Source organism: Haematobia irritans, chromosome 4 (assembly GCF_050003625.1).
Source record: "Haematobia irritans isolate KBUSLIRL chromosome 4, ASM5000362v1, whole genome shotgun sequence".
In the NCBI taxonomy this organism is placed as follows: Eukaryota; Metazoa; Arthropoda; class Insecta; order Diptera; family Muscidae; genus Haematobia; species Haematobia irritans.
The window spans coordinates 186210059-186222832 of NC_134400.1; the positions used below are offsets into that span (position 1 = coordinate 186210059).

General features: G+C 38.7%; 1 protein-coding gene across 1 annotated transcript in view; it reads right to left on the reverse strand.

Moving 5' to 3' along the window:
- Nucleotides 1-12774, reverse strand: part of Cep290 (Centrosomal protein 290kDa) — a 30336-nt gene that overhangs the window by 13777 nt on the left and 3785 nt on the right. The window contains exons 4-7 of the mRNA XM_075307149.1: nucleotides 11879-12301; nucleotides 7195-7781; nucleotides 3372-3772; nucleotides 2198-3310 (exon numbers count right to left, since the gene is read on the reverse strand). Of these exons, the coding sequence (XP_075163264.1) occupies nucleotides 2198-3310; nucleotides 3372-3772; nucleotides 7195-7781; nucleotides 11879-12301 (2524 nt within the window). The remainder of the gene's footprint in view (nucleotides 1-2197; nucleotides 3311-3371; nucleotides 3773-7194; nucleotides 7782-11878; nucleotides 12302-12774) is intronic.

Genomic DNA, 12774 nt, shown 5'->3' on the forward strand with positions numbered 1-12774 from the left:
CAAGTTCGTGTCAACAAGTCTCCCATTTTTTCTTACGGAAAGTCTGGTTAAATACACAGACGTATCTAAGGTGGAAGAAGGCATTGCCAATAGTGTCCACTGGGAATATCTATGTTTAAAAAATGTTGGAGCTAAACAATAACTGAAACGCAGAGAGTCTTCAAGTTAACCTGTCAGGATCTGTGAAGATAAACTCCTGGATCCCTGAGGCGGACATAAGGTCATATACCAAAAACTCGGAAGCTATTTATTAAGAGCTGTACAGTAAAACCTCTAAATCTTCGATACTCTGAAAAGAAGACACCTCTCAAATGTGGCCAATTTTCATGAGGTGGACACTTCCCAAATGGGGGCAAAATTTAGTTGCCCCAAGGTATCCACTTCTGATATATTTATATTTAATCCTTGTTGAGCTCCATGAGAAAGCAAAGTAGTAGGAAATAAGATAGATTAGGTATAGTGACAAATACAATTTTGACAAAATTTTCTATAGAAATAAAAATTTGACAACATTTTTAATAGAAAAAAAATTTACAAAATTTTCTATAGAAATAAAATTTTTGACAAAATTTTCTATAGAAATAAAATTTTTGACAAAAATTTCTATAGAAATAAAATGTTTGACAAAATTTTCTATAGAAGTAAAATTTTTGACAAAATTTTCTATTGAAATAAAATTTTTGACAAAATTTTCTATAGAAATACAATTTTTGACAAAATTTTCTATAGAAATGAAATTTAATCAAAATTTTCTATAGAAATAAAATTTTGTATAGGCATAGGACAGTCCGTTATTTCAAACTCACTCACTTCCATGCTAGCGAACGAAGCTAATTGGGATTCTCCGAGAAGAGAAGAACCAAGGATCCGACGGAAAAAATCGAATTGCAAGAGAACATCCCGCAACTATCAGAAGTTGGAGAAGTAACACATAAGTTAGGTTAGGTATGGTGGTACCCCGATAGTTCAGGCTCACTTAGACTATTCAGTCCATTGTAGTACCATAGTGGTGAACTTCCCTATTATCACAGAGTGCTGCCCGAATATTATAACCGAGTCCGAATAGCGTTTCAAATTGCGATGAAACCACTTAGAGAAGCTTTGAAACATTCGGAAATGTCACCAACATTACTGAGAGGGGAGAATCCTCCGCTGAAAAAGGTTTTGGTGTTCGGTCGAAACTGGGACTGGACTCATGACCCTTTGTATGCTAACCATTGCACCACGGTAGCTCACCTAGAATCGAAGCTCTTAGAAACCTATTCTAGGTTCAACTGAAATACCACATAATCTAGGAAGTATGTAGCAGAGAAGTACAAGCATTTCTATTTTCTTGTCATGCTGTATAATACAAAAGGCGGTTACATTGGGAAAAACACTATCCGTTGCATTTAGTGACCGTACAATTCATGTATTTTTTGTTAGATCATTGTCCAACAACAAATACGGGTAAATAACTAATATACCGCAAGGTTGCGGTGCAGAGATTTAGAAACGTTGGTATTTTCTTGCGACGTTGCATTACCCACAGAAAAGCGGTTATAATGGGTAAAACACCGCTATTGCATTGAGTGACTGTACTGAGCATGTTTTTTTTTGTTAGAATATTGACCAACTGAAAATACAACAAAATAACTAGCACACCGCAAAGTTGTGGTATAACGCATCTATTCTCCGGTCTGTAGATACTTTTTGAGCAACAAATTTTCTTAAAAATGAACCTTTCTTCACACGTAATTCTTGTCCAACAAATACAAACAAATATCTAGTATACTGCAAGGTTGCGGTGTATCGCTTCAATTCTCTGGTCTTTATTCCAGCTTTTGAGCAACAAATCTAATTAAAATGGAACTCCTCTTCACTATTTCAGTGGGGTTTCACAGCCTTATCCATATCCATTGTCCAACAGAAAATACGAGTGAAAAACTAATACACCGCAATGTTGCGGTACAATGGGTAAAACGCAGTGTTGCGGTACAATGGGATTAAGTGGCGGACTAAGTATGTATTCATTGCTAGAGTTTTTTCCAGCAACAAGTACGAGTAAATAATTAATACACCGCAAGGTTGCGTTGTATCGCATCAATTCTCCGGTTTTTAATCTAGATTTTGAGCAACAAATCTAATTCAAATGGAACTAGTTTTCCATATTTCGGTGATGTTTCTCAAAAAGATTTATCAAATTCCTCTAACTCACCCTCATCTAAATCCCTCTGCATTTTTGCCAAGAGAAATTTCTCTTCTGTGGTACTTTGCAAATCGGCCACTAGATGTCGCAAATTAATGTGATTATCTGTAATATCATTGAGCAGCTTCTGTTGGGATCCAATTTGATTTTGAGCTATCTCTAAAAGACTTTCCAATTGGGTAATTTTCCTTTGCAACTCCATACGTTGACTCTGGAAATCCTTAATCATTTGCATTTGACTTTCGTACTCTTGTTGAGTAATAAACGATAATTGTAAATCATCTTGGATAATACCATAGTCCAGGCACATTTCTGGTATCTTAAAATCGGAATCATTAGTACCTTTAAGCATTTCTTGTGTCAAATAGGCCAATTGCATTTGACTTTGTTGAAAGGATTTCTGTAGTAGCAAATATTCATCATTGCTGTAAATGTACATCTCTTTGTGATAATCGATATCTCGTTTAAGTTTCTCTATAGTTTCTTTGAGGCTGGATATTTCTTGTTTTAACTCGCCCTCACTTTCAATATAGTTTAATTGGAGATTTTTCAATTCTGCCAAATTTTTATCGAAATCTTCTCGCATATAGAGAGAGCTTTTAGTTTCTTTGGTTAAATTCAATTCCAGTTGGAGAATTTGTTTGGTTAGTTTGGAGCAGGTTTGCATTAACTCCACTTCATTGGCATCCAAATGCAGTTGAAGTTCTTCATAGTATTTTTTATACACCTTCATTTCCTCTAAATCCAAGTCTCGTTGACGTTTATCCGCTAGGGAAATACCAGGAGTTGTGGGTGTCTGTATATTGGGTATATTTAAGCTTTTATTGGGTGTTGTGGGTCTGGTGGAACTATCCAGGAATTGCGGTATTTCTAAAGGTGTTACATCAAGATCTTGGATTTCACCTTCTTCGCGTAAGCTATCCATGGAAATTAGGTCCTGAGATCCCATAGACGGTTGAGGTCTTTGTGACAAGTGTTCTTCCAAAGCAGTTTCTCTCTCTTTAAGCTTTTGAACTTCATCTCTTAAACGTTTGGGGGTATTTGTGGGAGAACTGGATATTTTCAAAGCTTTTATCAAACGTTGCAATAGTTTATCATTGATGGTTATATTCTCGGAACAATCTGAATATATAAAAGAAAAATTTTATTATTTTCATTTGGTATACTCTCCAAACTTACTTACCATCATATTCCCGTAGCTTTTCTAAAATTTCCAACATCCCTTGTCGCAGTAGATCATTTTCTTCTAAAACCTCTTGATATTTAATTTCTGATTCTCTCGAGGCTTGATCTTGCAATTCCACTCTTAAATTCCCATGACATTGGCTGCATACGGTTACCATTAATGAGGCCTCAGCTGAGTGGCACGAATCCTCTACTTCACCCATTTCCCGAGATGAGCGTCTTGAAGATATGCCATTCCTAGTTTTGGGAGAATGATTTGGTGACTTGGTGGCCAATAGTTTAGTAAGTTCTTCCACAGTTTTCTTGGGGCTATTGTTATCTTGGATGCTACAATGGGGTGCATTTGTTCGTTTTTCTGGACTGGTATTCAGTTGACGTTGTAATTCCAGAAGTTCTTTCCTAGTAAGATAATATGGAAGATTAAAACAGAAAAAAAAAAATCAAAAAGAAATTCCTCCCTTTCGTTGCCTTTCAGCTTTAGAAACCAGGCCAACTAAAGGGTGATACGGTCAAAATTTGGTCAAGGGAAAACGCGTGTAAATCGATGAAATCGTTTATTTAAAAAATCAAATTAAATTTATTTTTCAAGTTCAATTAGTATAAAATTCAGGAAAAATATTCAGTTAGGCTTTCGCTTTTCCAAATCCGAATTTCCGGGCCTCACGCTTGACACCAGCCATCAGATTTTGTACAGCCACCTTGTCCACCTTCTTCGCCGCAGAAAGCCAGTTTGCCTTGAACTGCTGCTCGTCCTTAGCAGGTTTTTTGGTCTTCTTTAGGTTCCGCTTGACAATAGCCCAGTATTTCTCAATTGGGCGGAGCTCTGGCGTGTTGGGAGGGTTCTTGTCCTTGGGAACCACCTGCACGTTGTTGGCGGCGTACCACTCCATGGTCTTTTTACCGTAATGGCAAGATGCCAAATCCGGCCAAAACAGTACGGAACAACCGTGTTTCTTCAGGAAAGGCAGCAGACGTTTATTCAAACACTCTTTCACGTAAATTTCTTGGTTGACAGTCCTGGAAGCTATGAAAATGCTGGTTTTCAAGGCACAGGTACAGATGGCTTGCCAAACCAGATATTTCTTTGCGAACTTTGACAGTTTTATGTGCTTGAAAATATCTGCTACCTTTCCCCTGCCTTTTGCCGTATAAAACTCCTGTCCCGGAAGCTGCTTGTAGTCGGCTTTGACGTAGGTTTTGTCGTCCATTACCACGCAGTCAAACTTCGTCAGCATCGTCGTGTACAGCCTCCGGGATCGCGCTTTGGCCGTCGTATTTTGTTTATCATCGCGATTTGGAGTCACTACCTTCTTGTAAGTCGATAGTCCGGCTCATTTTTTGGCTCGATGCACGGTTGTAGACGATACACCTAGCTTATTTGCGACATCTCGGAGAGAGAGGTTAGGGTTTCGCATGAAACTACCGGCAACTCTCTTTGTCGTCTCAGCCGGTTTTCGATTTCCCCCCGATCCAGACTTCCTGATTTGGCAACTTTTAGCGATTTTGCCAGCCTTGCGTGCGAGTAGCTCGGATTTTCGCGATGCGCGAGCACAATTTTGATACGCTGCTCTTCTTGCTTGGACGGCATTTTGACAACTGAAGAGTGAATTCCAAAATCAAAATAGGAGCAACATTCTACACATACACACCTTCAAAATGAGGGGTGTTCAGGTTTTTTAAATGCAAAATTGAAAGAAATACGTCAAGTTTATATTGAGCAAATTTTGACCGTATCACCCTTTAATGAACCTTGTGTACCCGATACCATGACAATTCCCTTTTTATAACTTCAGGGGAAAATTTCTCCCGATTCCGATTCCTAGGGAGGATACAAACTATGACAATGCTACTAGGGTGGGAAAATTTACCTGAATACAATCCACAGCAATTATTTTACACATTTCGACTGAGAGTTGGATTCATGACATAATACTGAAATTTCCATGGATGCATCATGTTAGGCAAATAATAGGAATGAATCCCTGGCTGATCCTGAGATACGGAAACGAGCCCAAGAAAAGAATGTAAGACTGAAATTCCCATAGAGGCATAATTTTTTGGGAGATAAAAGGAATGAATTGCTGGCTGAACGAGTCAAAGAGAAAGCATACAACTAAAACTACTATGGCGGCATCATGTTTGGCACATAAGAGGAATGAATCCCAGGCGGAACCTTAAATACGGAGATGTGCGGAGACGAGCCAAAGAACAGAATGTAAGACTGAAATTCCCATGGAGGCATCGTTTTTGGCTGATAAGAGGAATGAATCCCCGGCTGATCCTGAGTTACAGAGACGAGTCAAAGAGAAGGACATAAGACTAAAATTCCCATGGAAGCATTACGTTTGGCACATAAGAGGAATGAATCCCAGGCGGAACCTTACGTAGATATAGAGATGAGCCAGGCTTTGCAGCACTCACAAATGTGAGTTTGTGAAGTTGTATGGAAGGGAGGTATTTAGGTCCAGAGGATTGCTCAGAGCGCTCGATACAGTGTTTCAGAAACTTTGGAAGTCAGATATAATCCTTACTTTCTGTCACAATGATGAGTGATTTCGGAATATGCACCACCGCCATTGAGAATAGAATACTTATGAGCTATGAAAAATCTAACTGGGAACTGTGTACCTCTCTTATCGAGGACGAGTTTGCACCACATTGCCAAAATCAGCACGGCGAAAAAGTCATCAGGGATTTTCTGACGAAGGAACTCATCAAGTTTCTGGGCTAACCATAGGATATAGCGGTGTGCCAAAATGTTCGACTGACTTGTCACCTCGCACATGATGGAGTTTCCTGACCTTAATTGGACAAGTCTACTATGGTCTGCGGAAAGAGCTCTTGCTCCTTCGACACTGTTTGCTGTGGTTCGGCTTCAAAACCAAAAATAGTTCTGTACCTGTTAAGAGACCGGATGTAACTATATTCAGCTTTGACCTATTGTCTTCACAAGAAGGTAGTAGAAGAAGAAGTATACATTTTATGCAAGTTTTTCAGATGTCATCACATTCATGTCATTATAACCATGAACTACGACCGATCACGATGATCAAAGATTTCAATGCATAGACCCCTCAAAAACTATGATAAGGCTACATAGAACGAAGAAAGAATCCATTGCCAAAATTAGTTCAGACTGGAGAGAAAGTACGGTCTAACGAGTGCTTGCAAAAAATTAATAACAGCGGATTGGAGTCTCTGTATACGACTGAATTTCCCATGGTTGGCAAATAAAAGACTTAAGAGAGAAACTTCCTGATTTTAATTGGATCATAGTTGTGCAAGTCCACCAATGGGGGTTCATATTCCTTCGAAATTATAGACGGCGATAGAACCTCAGTTACGGTATCCTCATGACTTCGTTTCACCCATGTTTTTTTTATGATCCTTGGCCAGTAGTTTTGGTTTTTAGTACTAGACTTTGTGCGTCGCTATCCTTAATGTATTGTTTAAAGATTCTGCGAAAAGAAGAGGTACTATTGTATCATTATAGACTGATGCCGAATAGTTCAACATCCATAGGATCTTCTACCAGTTTCGACTAAACACCAAAAAGTTTATCTTCTCTGGGTAATGCTGGTGAAATTTCTAAATTCTGCTTTTCTAAGCAGATTTACCGCAAATGGTACTCGGGTATAAAAATTTGGTAAACAAACATAGAATTGGGCAGTGATAACAGAGAGCTAACCACTTATGGCATCACAATGGGCTGAATGTCTTAAGTTAGCCTAAAATAACGGGCAGCCTCTATACCAGAACTAACTTACCAGTGCGGTTAGATATCGCACCGACCACTTTAGGTCTTCCTTTTTCCAACTTACCTCAAATCACATTTCTCCATTTTCAATTGCAAACGCATCTCCTCGGAAGCTCTCAATTTTAATGTCAATTTCTCAATCATTTTCTCCTTATTGCGTTCTTTAGCCGATAGATTCTTGGTTGTTATAACAACATCTTCAGGTATATTTAGACGTTTTCTCAGCAATGTATTCTCTTGAGCAATTTCATGCAGTGAATTCAATTCCATAACCAGGGCACGTATTTGTTTATCTCTCGATTGTAATTTATTCTCGAGAGAGGAACATTTTCTCAAAGCTGTTAGAAGGCCATCTTCTCCCTTTTGATAGGCTGTCAGAGCATTGGAAGCTTCCAAAGCTTGTTTTGCTTTCAGACAGCATTCTTCTTCGGCTTTTTCTAACATTTCCGTTAATTCACGACATTTCTCGTTACTAGTTTTCAAAGCCATTTCAATGGCTTTGCAACAGGATCGTGGATTTTGTGGGTTGCGTTCGTGTTCTCGTTCTGCAGTGATTTTATTCATAAGCTGCGTGGAGGCTATCATCTCTTCAGCCATAGTTTTAATTTTTAATTCAAGTTGTTCAATAAGTCTATCACGACATTCTAAAGACTGGAATAAGAAAACAAGAGTATATTAGTAAAGGCTATCCCAAATGTTTAAAATTCATCGTAAGAGAGAATGCCGTCAAAAACTCTGATGACCTAAATGCTTTTGTTTGACTGAAGTGAAAAAAACAGTGGATTTTTGGTTAGAAAGTCAAGTAATTTCTCCTGAGATACGGAGACGAGGCAAAGAAAAGGACATAAGATTGAACTTCCCAGGGAGAGATCATATTTGGCAGATAATAGGAATGAATCCCTGGCTGAACATGATGACACGGAGACTCACAAATGAGAATTTACGCGGCTGTATTTTCCTGATTAGTTAGATCGGCCATGGGAAGAATGCATTGCGGTTCAGATGAGCGACTGATCATTATTAAAGACCATTCTCCTCAAAACTACTCAGATTCCGCTTTGATCCAGTAATTCCGACAAATTGGAACGAAGATATAAATTTAAAATCAGACTACCTCTAAATCACGGTGATGATTAATTTAGGAACATGTACCATCGCCACTGAGACCAAAGCGCTTTTCAGCTATTGTAAAGCTAACTGGGAACTATTTATCTCTCTAATACGGAGGATGAGCATACAAACATCCCATCCACAGTGGTGCAATGGTTAGCATGCCCGCCTTGTATACACAAGGTCGTGTGTTCGATTCCTGTTTCTACCGAACACCAAAAAGTGGATTATCCCACCTCAGTAATGCTGGTGACATTTCTGAGGGTTTCAAAGCTTCTCTAAGTGGTTTCACTGCAATGTGGAACGCCGTTCGGACTCGGCTATAAAAAGGAGGTCCCTTGTCATTGAGCTTAACATGGAATAGGACAGCACTCAGTGATAAGAGAGAAGTTCACCACTGTGGTATCACAATGGACTGAATAACAGGTTGGCTGATAAGTCCCCGGTCTAACAAAGAAATCAAAATTCGTTTTTATTTTTCAACATAGTTCCCTTCAAGAGCGATACAACGATTATAACGACCTTCCAATTTTTTGATATCAGTTTGGTAGTACTCCTTCGGTTTTGCTTCAAAATAGGCCTCAGTTTCGGCGATCACCTCTTCATTGCAGCCAAATTTTTTCCCTGCGAGCATCCTTGAGGTCTGAGAACAAGAAAAAGTCGCTGGGGGCCAGATCTGGAGAATACGGTGGGTGGAGAAGCAATTCGAAGCCCAATTCATGAATTTTTGCCATCGTTCTCAATGACTTTTGGCACGGTGCGTTGTCTTGGTGGAACAACACTCTTTTCTTCTTCATATGGGGCCCTTTTGCCGCGATTTCGAACTTCAAACGCTCCAATAACGCCATATAATAGTCACAGTTGATGGTATTTCCCTTCTCAAGATAATCGATAAAAATTATTCCATGCGCATCCCAAAAAACAGAGGCCATTACTTTGCCAGCGGACTTTTGAGTCTTTCCACGCTTCGGAGACGGTTCACCGGTCGCTGTCCACTCAGCCGACTGTCGATTGGACTCAGGAGTGTAGTGATGGAGCCATGTTTCATCCATTGTCACATATCGACGGAAAAACTCGGGCGTATTACGAGTTACCAGCTGCAAACACCGCTCAGAATCATCAACACGTTGTTGTTTTTGGTCAATTGTGAGCTCGAGCGGCACCCATTTTGCACAGAGCTTCCGCATATCCAAATATTGATGAATGATATGACCAACACGTTCCTTTGATATCTTTAAGGCCTCTGCTATCTCGATCAACTTCATTTTACGGTCATTCAAAATCATTTTGTGGATTTTTTTGATGTTTTCGTCGGTAACCATCTCATTCGGGCGTCCACTGCGCTCACCGTCCTCCGTGCTCATTTCACCACGCTTGAATTTTGCATACCAATCAATTATTGTTGATTTCCCCGGGGGCAGAGTCCGGAAACTCATTATCAAGCCAAGGTTTTGCTTCCACGGTATTTTTCCCCCTTCAGAAAACAGTATTTGATCAAAACACGAAATTCCTTTTTTTTCCATTTTCTTCACAATAACAAAAGTTGCTTCAAAAAAGACGCTCTTTCTCACAAACTAATTGACTTACAGACGTCAAATTTTGACACGAATCATTTGAAGATTGGTACTATATAAAAATAATATGCATTTAATACTAGCGACGACATCTATGTGTCAGACCGGGGACTTATCAGCCAACCTGTTAGTCTAAGTGAGCCTGATACATCGGGCTGCCACCTAACCTAACATCCCACTGCAAACTCCAAAACCTGAAAGTGACAAAATCTTCAGGGTTTTCCTGACGAAATTCATTACTAGGGCTTGAATATTCGAGAATTGTCTAAAGTTTCCCATCAGGAATGAAGGTTAGGTTAGGTATAGTGGCAGCCCGTTATTATGATATCACAGTGATGAACTTCTCTTTTATCACTGAGTGCTGCCCGTTTAGCTCAATGACTAGGGACCATCTTTTTATAGCCGAGTTCGGACGGCGGACTGAAGTTTGGTAAATAAAACGGATACGATTCTAAGAGAATATTCTGAGATATAGAGGTGTGCTAAATATGTCAACTAAAGGGTGATACGGTCAAAATTTGGTCAAGGGAAAACGCGTGTAAATCGGTGAAATCGTTTATTTAAAAAATCAAATTAAATTTCTTTTTCAAGTTCAATTAGTATAAAATTGAGGAAAAATATTCAGTTAGACTTTCGCTTTTCCAAATCCGAATTGCCGGGCCTCACGCTTGACACCTGCCATCAGATTTTGTACAGCCACCTTGTCCACCTTCTTCGCCGTAGAAAGCCAGTTTGCCTTGAACTGCTGCTCGTCCTTAGCAGTTTTTTTGGTCTTCTTTAGGTTCCGCTTGACAATAGCCCAGTATTTCTCAATTGGGCGGAGCTCTGGCGTGTTGGGAGGGTTCTTGTCCTTGGGAACCACCTGCACGTTGTTGGCGGTGTACCACTCCATGGCCTTTTTACCGTAATGGCAAGATGCCAAAACAGTACGGAACAACCGTGTTTCTTCAGGAAAGGCAGCAGACGTTTATGCAAACACTCTTTCACGTACATTTCTTGGTTGACAGTCCCGGAAGCTATGAAAATGTGACTTGAAACACAGGTACAGATGGCTTGCCAAACCAGATATTTCTTTGCGAACTTTGACAGTTTTATGTGCTTGAAAATATCTGCTACCTTTCCCCTTCCTTTTGCCGTATAAAACTCCTGTCCCGGAAGCTGCTTGTAGTCGGCTTTGACGTAGGTTTCGTCGTCCATTACCACGCATTCAAACTTCGTCACCATCGTCGTTTACAGCCTCCGGGATCGCGCTTTGGCCGTCGTATTTTGTTTATCATCGCGATTTGGAGTAACTACCTTCTTGTAAGTCGATAGTCCGGCTCGTTTTTGGCTCGATGCACGGCATATTTGCGGCATCTCGGAGAGAGAGAGGTTAGGGTTTCGCTTGAAACTATCGGCAACTCTCATTGTCGTCTCAGTGGCTTCCGGTTTTCGATTTCCCCCCGATCCAGACTTCCTGGCTGTCAACAAACGTTCCCAAAACACTTTAATTACATTTGTAACGGTTGATTTGGCAACTTTGCCAGATCCGAGTAGCTCGGATTTTCGCGATGCGCGAGCAAAATTTTGATACGCTGCTCTTCTTGCTTGGACGGCATTTTGACAACTGAAGTGTGAATTCCAAAATCAAAATAGGAGCAACATTCTACACACAAACACCTTCAAAATGAGGGGTGTTCAGGTTTTTAAATGAAAAATTGAAAGAAATACATCAAGTTTATATTGACCAAATTTTGACCGTATCACCCTTTATTCGTTCGTCGCAGTGAAATGTTTCGCCTACCGTCTATCGCTATGATTATGTTTGCACCGTAATTTCTCCAATGAGCTCATTCATTAAGCCCGGTATGTACCTATAGCGGAAATTTCGATTGCGTACCAAATAACACAGTTTCCCAATGTATTTCTAATGGGAGCACAATGTTAACAATCGATAACAATAGCAGAGTATTTTGTCAAATTTGTTTTCCCTTCTGTAAACAATTGATATTGGCTTAATACTATATTCACAGACTCTCTAGGTTTTTGGACTTTAATCTCTGACTTTGTTTTTTTTTTACTTACATGCAAAAGTTTGGTTTTTTCTTCTTGTTCACTCAATTCCTCACTTTCGGTTTTAGTTTCACTACTTTTACTTGGACTTTGTATTCCATCTGATCGTTCATTGCGATCTTTTAGCTTTTTTAATTGTTTATCTTTTTCCTCGATTAATTTTTTCCACGCATTGGCCTTTTTCTCCAATTGATTTATAAAATCTTTTACCTCGGCTTCACTCTTTTCGCGTTCATCTTCCAAATAGATAATATTACCCTCCAAACGTTTTATTTCGTTATTTAGCTCTTGAATGGTTTCCTTGTGTGCAGATTTTTCACTTTGAGCCAATGTAAGATCAGCCTTCAGTTTCAATACTGTTTCCTTATTGTGTTGCACATCCTTCTCTAGGGTAAGTATCGTTTTCGATTGTTCAATGTTTTCATTTTGTAAAGACTGAAATGAAGAAAATTATATATGCGAGTTTTTTATCGAGGCCAGTGGTAGAAAATGTTTCGTAATATTAATTAAGTTTGTGATTAATTAAACATTTCGTTTCGTCTAAGTAGCTAATGCTAGATTATTATCTATTATTCTTATATTTACAATAAGTTTAATAAATAAATAAACATTTCGTTAACGCAAAATAGGTTTTTCATTTCAAAATTTTGTCAAAATTTTATTTCCATAGAAAACTTTATCAACATTTTATTTTTATAGAAACTTTTGTCAATATTTTATTTCCATAGAAAATTTTGTCAAAATTTTATTTCTATAGAAAATTTTGTCAAAATTTTATTTCTCTAAAAAATTTTGTCAACATTTTTTTTCTATAGAAAATTTTGTCAAAATTTTATTTCTATAGAAAATTTTGTCAAAATTTTATTTCTATAGAAAATTTTGTCAAAATTTTATTTCTATAGAAAATT